Source organism: Pezoporus wallicus, unplaced genomic scaffold, assembly GCF_028554395.1.
Source record: "Pezoporus wallicus isolate ANWC-B61680 ecotype Strahan unplaced genomic scaffold, APGP_CSIRO_Pwel_v1 contig_5935, whole genome shotgun sequence".
NCBI classification, from domain to species: Eukaryota; Metazoa; Chordata; class Aves; order Psittaciformes; family Psittacidae; genus Pezoporus; species Pezoporus wallicus.
Genome location: NW_026637215.1, coordinates 2,125,249 through 2,139,267, shown reverse-complemented (window position 1 = coordinate 2,139,267; position 14,019 = coordinate 2,125,249). Strand labels below are relative to the sequence as shown.

The following is a 14,019-nucleotide window of genomic DNA, read 5'->3' as shown; positions in this document are numbered from 1 at the left end:
TCCACATACTTCACTCAGAAGTACTTTTCCTTTTCCTTTAGCTGTCTGCAGATAAGCACACGCTCAAGTTCTTGTAGAACAGAGGTCTATGATGTTTCATATAATTGTTGCAGAGGAACTCTTTTCCAAAATCTGGTGTTTTCATCCCTTTTGATCATACCTGATCCTTGCACAGCCACAAGCCACTCATTACACACAGGCATACACAACTGCATGTATAACAGAAGTTCATATATATATATATATATATATAGTTGCATGTACATGCAATATTTGATTGTATAATGAATATCTGCTTTAAAAAAAGTCCTACCAAAAATTGTTATTAAAAGTCACCTGAGTCTGGTCTGAATGTCCCTTTCTAGCACAGTCGACTGGCTCCTCACTAGAGCACAGGAGAAATGGAGAGCATTTAATTGCTTATCTTTGTAGAAATCAGTGAGGGAATTGCTAATGACTCAACAGATTTTAATGTCTCCTGAACCAATGTCAAAAGGAGGTGACGCATTCTGTTCTACCCCATTCCATTCTACCAGCGGCGGCAAGAACATAGCACTACTTTTTTCCTTCTGTCATCAGTAGTTACGGAATCAGTTCCTCTTCTATTCAACAGCTTCTAAAAGGCGGCAGTAAATGACAGTTTGATTATGCTGCGTCCATTCTGACCTCCAGACAGAGCATTAAAATCCAATTTTTCCATAAAGGAACAGTTACAATCCAAAAGCGAAAGAACCCCAAACAGAGCCCTCATCCCCCGCAGTGTAAGTAGGTATATTCTACATTACAGGTTCACTTGGAGAGTTCAGGAGACAGTTTTAGGAAACACCTTCTTTCAGTATCTTGGCAACAATTTGCTCTTCTGTCAGAGAAACAGCAAACAACATGACCCTCCAGAGAGGGAAGTGGGATACTGGAAACCACAGAGACACAAATGCAGCCACCAGCTGAATGTCTGCAAAGCTACCCAGCGGCAGGTACAGGTACTTTGCCATCTAAACATGCAAAGTAACTTAGCAGTAACTTAAATTGCACTTTGCTTGGCTCTGACAGCCCGAATTCCAAATGTTCCACTGCCTGAAGTGGTGTAAGTAGAGTCAGAGAGCCTCAGCAGATAGGAGAGGACAATCTTCCTGCTTCCTATGGCTCTGGGTTTCCAGAGCGGATGCAGCTCCCTGCAGCACACTGCACAGCTCTCCCCCAGGGCAAGCACGGGTTGGTCTCATTCTAGCACCACTCCTATGTCCTGGAGCCTGGCACTGTGGTGGGACAAGTCCTGTGTGCGAGCCTAAGTACAGGAGGTTGCCACTGGGGTGCAGAAGACAAAGGAGTCATTTCTCAGACTGCCAACAAATGGACAAAACTGTTCAGAAACAAAGATGTGGCCTTTATCAAGAGGAGAAGAGGAATGGGATTTGGTCTTGAGGGGATCCATGAGGGTAACGAAGTAACCGGAGGGGTGAAAAGGCTCTGCGGGCTCTTCTAAGAAGCTCCTTAAGGAAGGCAGAATAACTTTTCAGCAGTATCCTGGCACCAGGCAGGGACAGGATAAGGGATGCATGTCTGGAATTATTCAGGTGATTGGCAAGACATGAGTTTGGAAGAATATGGAGTGCCCCAACCTTCACCTGATAAAAAGAAAAACCTTCCTTTTCGGGCTGCGTCTGAAGCCTGGGAATTATCTAAAATAAATCTTACCTGCAGAAAGCACACTGTTCCAAACGGGAGGCATTGTACAACCAGTGAGCAGCCAGATCCAGCCCTCTGAAGTAGGAGCTCTCCCCACCCTCCTTCAAAGGATTAAAAATTACACAGTCTGCCGAGGGGTTTTGCTTGGAATGTGTGCCAACACTTCCAGAATATGAACCGCCTCTTACTGTCACTTCCAATCTGTGGCAAAGATAGGACATGGTACTGAAGATGTGGATTCAGAAACTGTCAGATTTTACAGGGTATTTTCTTCTCATAGACAACTTGCACAAAAATTTGCTTCAGATTTAGGATGGGAATAAAGCAGACTAAGGTATAGGCTCAACAGAACTACAGGTTTGCCTTGGGTTTCAGTTTGGATATCGTTTCAGGTTTGGCACCCTAATGTACTTTCAGGCATGTAGGTTAGATTATTACTTTCTCAGGTATACAGCTCTCGCAGCAAACACTCCTAAAAGGCTGACTGTCAGGATAAATCATTCCCAGCTCATTGCTGTCACGCCTCAAGTGCTGTCTGAAAGCAGGATGAACAAGGATATTCCACTGGGCTCTGGGGAAAGATTACACCTTGCTGCAAGATCATTTTCCCTTTTTTCACAGTGATTTACTACTGTGACATTTCCAATCTGGGAAAGAAATATTTCTTCACCTTGGCCTCGTAACTGCCACTGTTTGATGTGTAGGATGCCCAGGTCTGAGAGATCAGTGTCCCTGCACTGTCTTTGCCTACTTGTTAGGCACTTTTTCAGGCATGTACGTACTTCATGGACTGTTTGGTGGGTTTTGTTACATCAGCGTCTTACAAAAAGTCTGCAAATCAAATTGGAGTTGTATTTTGTAGGAATAGATATTGCCAATATTCTGTAACTGGAATAGAATTAGCTAAGATCTGACTATAGGGTTTTTTCCAGGAAACAAATTAATACCAACTTTATAGAGTTTCTAAATGAGCTCATATACTCTGGAATGCATTATTGCAACTACCGTTGAGACGTTATTTTTAATACCATTCTTACAGCATTTTTACACATTTTTAAAGCTTCTGTCAAAGAACAGTAGTGAATAGCAGCAGGTTTGTAATTCCACCAGTTAAAGCACACACGGGTATAGTGATGGTTTCTTCCTGCAAATAGTTATACTTGACTGATAATATTAGTTGGGAGCTCAGTCTCAATGAGCAACTTCATGTCCTGCAGGATGAGGTGCTCTAAGTCCTACAGCTCAGTAGGTGGAAGCAAGCCAGGCTCTGGAGATCAACTGTACAAATGTTTCTTATTTGTATTTTCAGAGACTGCATCATGCTCTGCTGCTTGAACAGCGGCACAAGCTTTGTTGCTGGTTTTGCTATCTTTTCAGTTCTTGGATTTATGGCTTATGAGCAAGGCGTGCCCATTGCAGAAGTTGCAGAATCAGGTAAGTTCCAAAAGCAGTTTTCAGAGTTGTTAAATGCCCAGAGGTTGCTGTCAGAACACTGGGTCTGTGCCACAAAGTCTTGCTTAATGTGTCCTATCCAGACACAGATCTCTAACAGTCAGATGGCTAATGCAGTCTCTTCAAGTCACTAAGTTTTTCTCCCAGGGACATACACTGAGACACTCTGGTTGGTTAAGTATAAACGTTCTTGGTTTGAGTCCAGAAAGGCACAAAGGCTTTTAATGAACCACCTAATGTTCGTTACCATCCCTTGGAGTTAGGCACCCAATGGAAGTTAAGAGCTCTTTAACACCTTCGTGGATGTCACATCTTTAAGCATCACTTAAAACCGAGCAGAACAAAAAGGAGGGCCACCAGAAAGGAAAGCAGTATAATGCTGAACTGTTGAGAGGAGAAACGGCTCTCAGGAAGTTAGTCAAGGTTAGCAGGAAAACTGCGAAGCAGAGCTTCACTGATGCTCTCGTGGAAAATATTTCTCTTTTCCTAAAGCCTCAAGCCAACTGGCTTTGTACTATTATAGAAGCTATATAGAGAAAGGTTAAAAGACTCCAGCAACTCTGGAAATTATAGGAGCTTGTAAATACTGTTCAGTGCAACAGCTGGAGTGTGCTGACAGGTCTTCACTGAAGTTACTGCAGCAGGAGCGCAGAGGTACTCCTCTTGACCTTCAAACCTTTGGACAGTGTGTAAGCAGAGTTGATGTGCCAAGCAAGTCTTCATTATTGATTAGCCTTATCACCAGATATTGGAGATACATTTAGCTTCTCTCATCTGCCATAAAAGAACAGTTAAGTTGGGTCGACCAGTTAAGAGGTCGACCAGTTAAGAGGTGGGTTGACCTCTGCCAGCAGCTGAGTGTCCACACTGTTGTCACTCACCCACCCCAGTGGGTGACAGGGCAGGGGGCAGGAAGAGAAAAAGGGAGAGCACCGGTGGCTGCAGATAAAGAGAGGTTAATAAAGGGTGCTGTGGCAGCCCTAAGGCTGCTGTTGGCAGTGCTGTTCTAGCCACAGATCCTCACCACAGCGCTGCACAGGCTGCAGTGCAGGAAGTTAACTCCATCTCAGCCAGGCCCAGTACACAAGTGTAAACTGTTTCCTTTCTTCCTTTTCAGGACCAGGACTTGCATTCATTGCTTACCCTAAAGCTGTTACCATGATGCCTCTTTCTCCTCTGTGGGCAGCTCTGTTCTTTATGATGCTCATATTCCTTGGATTAGATAGTCAGGTATGAAATGAATGCTGTTTAAATATTTTGTCAGATCCCCTAGCACGTGTATGGCAGCATCCATGATGGAAACAACATCTCACCTGATGAAAGAATGAACCCTAACTTAATCCCGTGCATAAAACCATCATTCAAGTTCCTTAAATCTTTCAAATCTTACGTGATGCAGATTATTTCACGATCTCCTGTGACACTGATGCAGCCTGATTCACTGAATCAGCTTTCATTATGAACACAGCCAGCAGCTTGAACTTAAGTATGGGTGATTAAAATGCACAGATCAGTAAATACCAGTGTGCCTTTTTTTTCCCATTTTTAAAGCACTTGTAATGAATTTTGAAACTGATCATCAATGATAGTGTAAGTTTCTAGGGTGTATTTATACTTCAAGATACCGTAGCAAGGAATGTGTAGGCATATTCTGCAGCAAAGTGACAGCATAGAAGTTGTTCTTGCTATGTGACCATCAAAATGATGAAAGCTGTTTGATGGACAAAGTGGCAGTTTTAGCATGCAGCTCAGCTCTCAGCATGACCATATGCTGTAGAATAAGTATATATTTAAGTATATACCCTTCACTGCTTGTTTTGCATGACATTAAACCGAACGTTTTTGTAGCTACTCTTCTTCCTGATCAAACAATTCCTTTAAAAGCCTTTTAAAATGTCATTTCCTGAATTCTACTCCTGACTGCTGCAGTGAAGCAGGCTTTACACTGCCTACCTCTGGCCATTCGTTTGGGTGCCTATTTCAGAAACCTTCTCCAGAGCCCTGAGGCAGAACTCAAGCCTCTTGCTTTCTGCTGAGTTTCAAAGTTAGTAAGAACGTTCCTCCCCTCCCTCACTAGCTGTACTTGGCTTGGGCACTTAATAGCTTTGTGGAGCTTCTCTCTCCTGTAAAATGGAGAGAACATCTCCAAACCCCCTGCAGCTCCTGTAGCAGTGTTTGAAGGTGCACAGCACTGCAGCTCGCTCCTGTGAGTGATAGAAGTGCAGGGTGCTTAGAGTGCAGTTCTGCTGCAATCCAGTGGGTGGTTTGTACAGGATTTAAGTCCCATTCAGGACACATTTGAAAGATTTAATGTATGTAATCCCTCTGCTGCAGGGCAAATGTATTCTGGGATAATATTAGTGGAAGTTGAATTTGGTGGTGGACTGGAAATCTACAGCTTTGGTCTTTTTAATTCTGAAATGGTGTTCCTCTCAGTTTGAGCTTCTGCTTATAGAATGTCCTCAGGGATCAGTCAGTCTCTGTGATGGGAACATAGAAGGATATTTGAAGTGTTTTTGTAGCAAATCCAAGTCCCAGATGAGACTCAGTTGTGCTTTCCTATCATTTGTTGTAGTTCGTGTGTGTTGAAAGCCTGGTGACAGCTGTTGTAGATATGTACCCAAAAATCTTCCGAAGGGGCTACCGAAGAGAGCTGTTGATTCTTGGCCTTTCCATTGTGTCCTACTTCATCGGCCTAATAATGTTAACTGAGGTAAGATGTGCTCTTCACTGTACTGCTGTTAACTGAGGTAAGATGTGCTCTTCACTGTACTGCTGTTAACTGAGGTAAGATGTGCTCTTCACTGCACTGCTGTTAACTGAGGTAAGATGTGCTCTTCACTGCACTGCTGTTAACTGAGGTAAGATGTGCTCTTCACTGCACTGCTGTTAACTGAGGTAAGATGTGCCCTTCACTGTACTGCTCCGGAGAAAAGGAAACGGGCTTCTGTTTATAATCCTAACAGGTAAAATGCAAGAACGTTTGCCATATTACATTTCACTGTCAGGAATGTGACTACAAATACTTGAGACACTGTTCTCAAGTACCGTGGAACAGCTGAAATGTGGAATGTATCCTCAGTTCTTCAGCTGGGCTTAGGAAATATTTTAATCCAGTTTACATAGCCAAGGAAATTCCATCTGCTTTGCACCAGCAAGCTCTATTGACTTTGGTTTCTGCTTGCTTACTATGGGCAGACTTATTTGGATTAATAGATCAGTCAACAAGATGGTGTAGAGTGGAAATAGGAAACTAAGACATCTTTGATTTGTATGTCAGCAGGCCAGGTCAGTCGATGCAGCCAATCTCTGAGCAGCAGCTGCTTCAGGGAGAGTGACAGGAAAATGAAATAAAGGAAATAAACCTTTTTTTTTCCAAAGCAGGGGGTTTGCTTTGGGATGGTCTAAACTAGAAATTCTGAGGGTGTCAGCCCATCCAGCAGTTCATGATACAACACCTCTGCTACTTCTCTGTGTGGTACCCAGGCTGGGGGAGGACTCTGGGACCCTTTGGTACTTGGTAGGAGCTTAGTGTTTGCTTTACAGAATGACTTCTATCAGCAGTTTTCCTCTCAAGGCCTCAAGAGAGAGGGGCAATATCCCTACCCTCCTCTGCCCATATTGCTTGCTGGACCATTAGAGCCTCCCTGTATCAGGGGGCGGGGCAGAGAAAACAGTTTCCTAAATTGAACGTTTGTCCTGGCCACTTCAATGGCCAGGGGCCACCCTGTGTCTGCTGGTTGGTATCGTGGCACTACTGACTGCAGAGGATGGCAGGACGTTGACAGCGCAGTGTGCATGGTGCAGGGATGTGCTGGTGCAGGACAAAGCTTGGGCTTGCTCTCCTTTCTCGAAGGGCAGAGGTTGCTATTGTAAAGCCATTTGGAGAGCAACTTTTAACTTGTTAGGAAAGCATGTTTTAAAGACTTGTTGGAGTCAGGGTGATTCTTGGTTTTTTTTTTTGGGGGGGTGTCAAATAATGACTCAGTAACGTGGCTTAAAGGCTGTGAGCTACACCCAAACTTCATAGGTTGATTTACTCATTTTACAGTCCCTATGCCATTGGAAAGTGATTCTAGTAGCTACAGGTTTTGCCGCCTTTCCCCATATTTTAACTAATTCCTTTACATATGAATATCAGACACAAAAACCAGACCCTGCTTCTTCATGTGCAGTGATGTGGAGTTCAGAAGCACCTGTACATGTCTACAGCTTGACGTGTTACCAAACGAAGTTGAAAAAAGGCAGGGAAGTGGGAGAGCATCTTGGAATCAAGTCAAATGTTGTTCACTCCAGCATTTACTACCTTAAAGCAAATGTCTACTGCCAGTCAAGGGAATAACCTTAAGTGCTATGGAAGCAAAAATCTTTCACAGTAAGAAATCAGCGAGAAATTAAATACTTTGTTCAGGAAGGAGCCAGCTTTAGTAGGAAGATTGCCAGGGAACCAACAGATGGACCGTGTAATTAAAGCCATATTTGCTATGAAATACTGCTACTGGTGCCAACACAATAGCTTTATTCCTTTATCTGGTTTTGTCTTCCAGGGTGGGATGTACGTCTTTCAGTTGTTTGACTCTTACGCAGCTAGTGGCATGTGCCTTCTCTTTGTTGCCATATTTGAATGTGTCTGCATAGGCTGGGTTTACGGTGAGTTGCTGAAAACTGCTGTGGTTTCGGGTTTTATGGAAGTCTTCTATTTGCATAAAAGCAGTGTGTGAGCCTTGTATGCTTATGGAATGGGGCTCTCCATGTTCCCATGCCCTACCATAAGTCAGTGATGCCTTTTTTCCCCACTCTAACTAACAGAGATAGTGGAACAGATTTGTTACTTTATTTTCCCCTTAATCCTTGTCAGGACTGACCTGCACCTTCTTTCCCTGGGGCATGTTCCCTCCCACTGCTGACAGTCACAGGTATATCCAGGGGAGCTGGAGTTCCTGCCTCATTACCACAGGGAGGGACATAGCAGTGTCCCTGCCTCTGCTGCTTGTCTGTCAGCAAAGCCAAAAGCAAACCACCATGGGTGTTCATGGTTACGTGGTCCGGCAGTTTTTGCACCCACAAGACTATCAGTGTGACCTTCAGTCCCAGCTATTGAGGGATTGACATGCAAGCTTGTAGCATATAGACACACTTTAACTGCCTCTGCTCAGGCTGTTAGTGCCCAGAAGCCATTTCTGTTTGACAGCTTGACCACCTCATTGCTCACAATGGTCAGATCCAGATGTGGGCAGCAATCTCCGTGGCAAGTATGGAGCAGATGACAGAGATGTAAGTGTCAGGGAAAGACACAGCCTCAGGGAAAGACAGAGCAGCCCTTGTTGCTCTGTCAGAAACTCCGTTGTTCTCTTTATGTTTTGAGTACTGACCCATGCAACCTCTTCCACGTCCATTCTACCTCTGCTTTTCGTTTGTTTCCTGGGGTAGGCAGCAATCGCTTTTATGAAAACATTGAAGACATGATTGGGTACAGACCACTGTCACTGATCAAATGGTGCTGGATGGTTCTAACTCCCGGGATTTGCGCAGTAAGTACGGAGCATCCAAGGAACTTGGTTAAACACAAAGGATTTTGTGCCGACTTGCAGAATTTTGCTGCTGCTGCTAGTTCAGAAAAAAACATCTCCTGATTCGTAGCGTATGTTCTAGTTAAAAAACACCCCGTAGGATCTGCTAAATGTGTGAGTTGTGAGATCTCTTAGTATACACAATAACAGGAGGAAACAGGGCCCTACATGAACATTTGCCAGTACAACGGAGGCTTTTTTTCACTGCATCACTGCATCTCCACTACACCTGGTGTCTACCCCACATAACTCAAGCTCCTCCAGGCTCATGCTGGTTTCCTAGCTGCTCCAGCCTGCTTCCTTCTCTCTCTTTGGGTAAGTAGACATTTTTTCAGACAGGGGAGTTTCTTTCTTCTATCAAAAGTAGTGGCCAAAGGCATATCTGATACACGTGAAGAAGGAGAAGGAATTTGCCTTACCACAAGGTAGCAGTGCTGGTGGTCTGCTGTGCCTACGCAAAGGGTCAAAAGTACTGAAGGAGCATGACCAGTTTGCACACACATTTGATCCACAAGTGCTTGAGCATTAGATGCTAAAACCTTCCAGTTGTCCAACACATAAATGATAGCGGCTGCAAACCCACAGATGCTGGGGCACCTGTGGGGTTCCTTTGAGCTCTGCCGGTTCGTTCACAAACTTGGGTGCCTTTCTGACTCATTTTCACCAACCCATAAATGAACTCAGTACCTCTTGCTCTTGTCCACCCTTTTCACCACTTTGGAGAAAGTCCACAGTAGCTTTTCTATATTTCATAAACTTAAATGGTCCAAACTGCTTGATAAGACACCTGCCGGCTTTAGACAGCTGTATTTGAGCTTCTGTGAGGATTCTGGCCTGCAGGCTGCAAACACAGACAGCGGATTAGGGCAACTCTGAAAATGGCTTTCCTTTATCATCGTGACAGGTTGGAGAGAACACAGCTTGTGTTACTTAATCACAGCTGGTTCACAGGAGCAAAGCTTAAGCTTTCCTGCCCAGGCACTGTTTGCTATCAAAGCGCAGGTTTTATTGTCATCGAGAGGTAAATAGGATTTCAACTTTAAAGGTTGTTCGTTTCTGTGGAAGCTACTGAGACATGTTATTTAAGCTGTACACGAAGCAGACACTGCTGGTTGTTTTGTTTCTCTGACTGAAAAGCTTACCTCTTCTTTCCATCTTTAGGGAGACCAGCCTTGCCTAAACAATCATTTTCTTGTTCCACAGGCAGTGTTTTGTCAAATACCACTAATACATTTCTCTGCTTATTTCAGGGCATCTTCATCTTTTTTCTGGTGAAATACAAGCCTCTGAAATACAACAATGTCTATATATACCCTGACTGGGGCTACGGCATAGGCTGGATGATGGCACTCTCTTCCATGATCTGTATCCCCCTGTGGATCTGCATTAAGCTATGGAAGACAGAAGGCACTTTCATAGAGGTAAGATACATTTTCAGATTGACAATACCAGAAGAAGAAATGGGAATGGAGCGTGAGCCCCCACCTCAAGAGACTAAGCACAGTTTAATCGAAGAAATGCCACAAGCGGTTTCTGGTGGCAACTCGGGTTAGGCCTCTCAGTCACTGGAGGAAAGAGGGATATGAATTTTGTCTGTTTTCTTCTGAATGTACAATCTGTGGCAAACTAAACAATACTATGGCTTTGAGGAGCTCAGTTCCTGCTCAGTTTGTAGCTTAAAATGTCTGTAACATCAGCTAAATCCCTCAAGGAGCTTATATCAGCCATTCATTCTGGTCAGCTGTCTTCTTTCATGGCTTTGGTAACTAATGTTTGTGCTAGCAGGATTTTCCTCCAGGAGCTGAGTTGCAAACCTCACATATGTCTTGTATACACTTTTCCTGATTACAGTTATCTAAGTGAGAAATACAGGCAGAAAGAAATATTCAGTGCCATTTACTGACATTGGGTATCAGGTTATCTCAGGTCCAGGGAAGGTTAAGATTATTAAATATATGACTTTTTGCTCAGAGAAGGACAGTGAAGATGACTAACTATAATGGAAGAAACAAGAATATAAACCTTATTCACCCATTTGGGATTTCTCATATTGCAGAAATGCCTAGTTCTGTCATCTGGAGCCCCTTACATGCTAGTTAGTGGAAGGAGGTAACCCTGTATTGCCTCCTCCTATCTCAAGGCATGTATGGAAGGGCCTTTATTCAGCCCCTTTTGTGCTTTCTCAGTCTGATATTCTCTAGGATCATGCCAACAGGATGAACAAGACTGTAGGAAGTTCTGTGTCTGGGGTGCCTGGGGCTCCTTAATTTACCCAGCACTTTGGAAAGATCTGTCTCAGTGTGTACCCACACTGTCAAGATTATCCTCCATTCAGAGCCAAGGGGTATGACATCTAAATGTATTCGAGTGCCTCTCGTTGTAATAGGTACTGCATTCCTGAATGGAAAAGGCATCCAACATGGCAGTCCATGTTGAAATGACACCATTAAGCCGATTAAATACGACCTGGAGAATACCTAGGAAACCTGTGCTATGGGTGTATAACCACAAAATTAATTGTCTGCAATATAATTGTCTTAGCATGTCAAAAAGGAAGTTTTGCACAAATCTCAACATGATTTCCTTAATGCAGCAACCTTTCCCTGTCTCTGCAGGTAAACAGACTTTGTTTGAAGTCCATTTAGTCCGAAGCACTGCAGACAGGTTGTTCTCTTTTCCATACCTGAACACGGGAGGGGGTTTTAGTCACAATTGCAAACTTCTCAGCAAGCCAACTTCCTGCAGCACCTCTGCTCCCCGAGCTGAGAGCAGCAACGTTGCTAGAAATGAGAAAGCTCTCAGATGAACACACATCTTTTTGTTCTTTACCGTAGCTTCATACACTTCAATGGTCTCTTGTTTCTTCAGTGTATATCCTTTGACTATACCATGAGAAACGTAATGCACCCACAGATCAGGCCCTACCCAGAGCATGGAGCTGAGCTTCTTTATGGCAGGGGATGTCACTCTGAATCAGCATGAAAATTCACTTGACTCTGTCTTCACCTTCATTCTCTAGCATTCGGTCTGGTGTGATCTGTAAAGAATTGGGGGGCATGCAGCTTTCTGGATGTACCTGGAACAGGGAAATGAGAAGTGGGAATACAAGAGAAAGGGGGTTATAGTCAGTCTGTTTAAGAAATGTCTGTGTGTCATCAAGGCAAAAATAATGATTCCCATCTTCTCCAATTTTCTAGAAATTCAGGAAGCTGATTACACCCAGCTCAGATCTGAAAATGAGGGGGAAGCTTGGAGGAAGAGCCTACGTTGCAGCAATCAATGACTGCGATGCCAAACTGAAAGGAGATGGTGCCATTTCCACCATTACAGAAAAGGAGACACATTTCTGAAAGAACTCTTTTTTTTTTGAGTTGTTTTTCTTTTTTGTATAAATAAATGGATAAATAAATTCACTTAATTCTAGAGGCTGGCTTGTTTTGCACAGAATTTTATTAACCAGTTAATTATAAAGTGAAAACTGTATACTTGTTTAAAAATGGTTTTTTTAAATGACTATGTAAGTAATGATGATGTAAAAGAAAAAGAAATAGTTCTCAGTATGTTAGTGATGACTTCTTGTAATATGGTGACTGCAGTTGATGTTTTTTGGCAGTTGGAGGGACTGTATCATGTGCTGTACAACTTTTTTACGTTGATTTCTGGCAGGTGTAACATTGTATAGATCTGTGCATTCTAACCTTTGAGCATTCCAGACCATTTCAGCTGTTCATGTATGTATATAAAGTGGACAGGACGTCCTTGGGTTTATGCTGGAACAAACGGTGCAGGGGTGCAGGATGACTTGTAGCTGGTGTGGATGTTGCTGTCTGGAGGGGGGCTGCACCCGTGGGAGTCAGGGAGAGCCTCTCCAGTGCAGGGGTGTCAGGCTGTGTGGGTTCAGCTGCTGTTCCCTGGGCTGGGAAGGCACATTTGCAACTACCACAGCTCTGCTTCCAGGGTGAGCATTGGGAAGCCGATAGGAAGCAACTCCTCAGCTGCTCTTCCCACCTTCCCTCCGCCCTCCATGTGCTTCAGCAGGTCTAAAACTGTGCTGGAATGGGCCCACTTCCGAGTCACTGTTACTTCTGGAGATTGGATAGGGTATTTCTTAAGAGATACGAATTTTGCTGCTCTTGTAAGGTCTCTGGGATGATGTGTGCTGCTCCAGGAGGCCTGTGAAACTTTGCATTTGCCTTTGTGTCTGGGTACCAGGACTTCATTTTGGCTGACACGTCCCATCCGCTGAAGTGAAATGTGTCTGTCTATGCTTGTACAAGAGGAGATGTATGCGGAGATGTGCTGAGGGAAAAAGAAAGAGCAGGTTTAGAGCCTTTGTGTCTCTTTATCTGTAGTTTGCCAGTCTGTCTGCCTGGGCATCTGCTCATTCCCCTCAGATGAAAGCAAGAGTGCTGTAATGGCAGTGTGCAGAGCTGCACAGCTTTTCTCATCTTCAAGGTACTTTCGAGATCCTCTCAGATTAGCACTGATTATTCTACCCCGCATGGTATTGAGGCTTGCACCGGGTCAGGATAGGAGCGTAATTGGTAGAAGGCTGCTGAAATCTGGTCCTTAATCTCTACAAGGATTCCAGGGGGTAATTTATCTATGGTGCAGATGAAGGAACGAAGACAGGGATGTTGCGACCTCTCTTTCGCAGAGGGAGCAGTATTGGGTTTGTGGTATCAGGTCTTTTTATTCTGTCAATTGTATGAACTGGCTCCCTCTGATTTAAAACATTTTGTATGTGAGTGTAGCTGATGGATGGTGATCACCATGAGGTGTGCACATGCTAGTCCCCATGTCAAAATCTCTGTCTCTTGGTTGGTTATTTTTCCTTGCCTATACTCCAACCACTGTTATTTGTTCTGGACAACCTCTTTTCCTTGTGTTTTTTTACCTAATGGTTGTGTGAGAGCCTGTGGAGGAACACTGTACTACCCTGCACAGCACCTGCTGGGGAGAGAAAAGCAACAGCCTAACTCGGAAGAAATGACATGCAGCCTGCTGTCTTCTCTGCAGTTCCACACCAGCAAAGCTCGGATGCCGTCACCTGGAATTATTAGGAAGAGAAGTGGCTGCTGGCCCCTGGCAGAGGAAACTGCTTCACTGCAAGTCACTGAGGATGTCCCAGAACTGTCCACGTGCTCAGCACTTCTCCAAGATTTTATGTCTTAAAAAAGCATTTTCATGGAATTGCTTTGTCTCAAACCACATCATTAAAACTCACCCATCTGTCTCATTCATCTTCTCTGTATTTGTTGGGTGCTAAGGTGGAAGGCTCAGACTGAACGTCTCTACCAGGATTCAGCTT

At 44.0% G+C, this 14,019-nt stretch overlaps 1 protein-coding gene across 4 annotated transcripts in view; it reads left to right on the top strand.

Annotated features, from left to right (window-relative positions):
• SLC6A11 (solute carrier family 6 member 11) overlaps positions 1 to 12,131 on the top strand; it is a 110,492-nt gene extending 98,361 nt beyond the window's left edge. For all 4 annotated transcript variants that reach the window (XM_057404244.1, XM_057404246.1, XM_057404248.1 and 1 more), the window contains 7 exons: positions 2,996 to 3,120; positions 4,256 to 4,368; positions 5,714 to 5,851; positions 7,686 to 7,788; positions 8,569 to 8,669; positions 9,959 to 10,129; positions 11,906 to 12,131. In XM_057404244.1, the coding sequence (XP_057260227.1) occupies positions 2,996 to 3,120; positions 4,256 to 4,368; positions 5,714 to 5,851; positions 7,686 to 7,788; positions 8,569 to 8,669; positions 9,959 to 10,129; positions 11,906 to 12,058 (904 nt within the window). In that variant the 3' untranslated portion in view covers positions 12,059 to 12,131. The remainder of the gene's footprint in view (positions 1 to 2,995; positions 3,121 to 4,255; positions 4,369 to 5,713; positions 5,852 to 7,685; positions 7,789 to 8,568; positions 8,670 to 9,958; positions 10,130 to 11,905) is intronic.
• Positions 12,132 to 14,019: the final 1,888 nt, after the last annotated feature.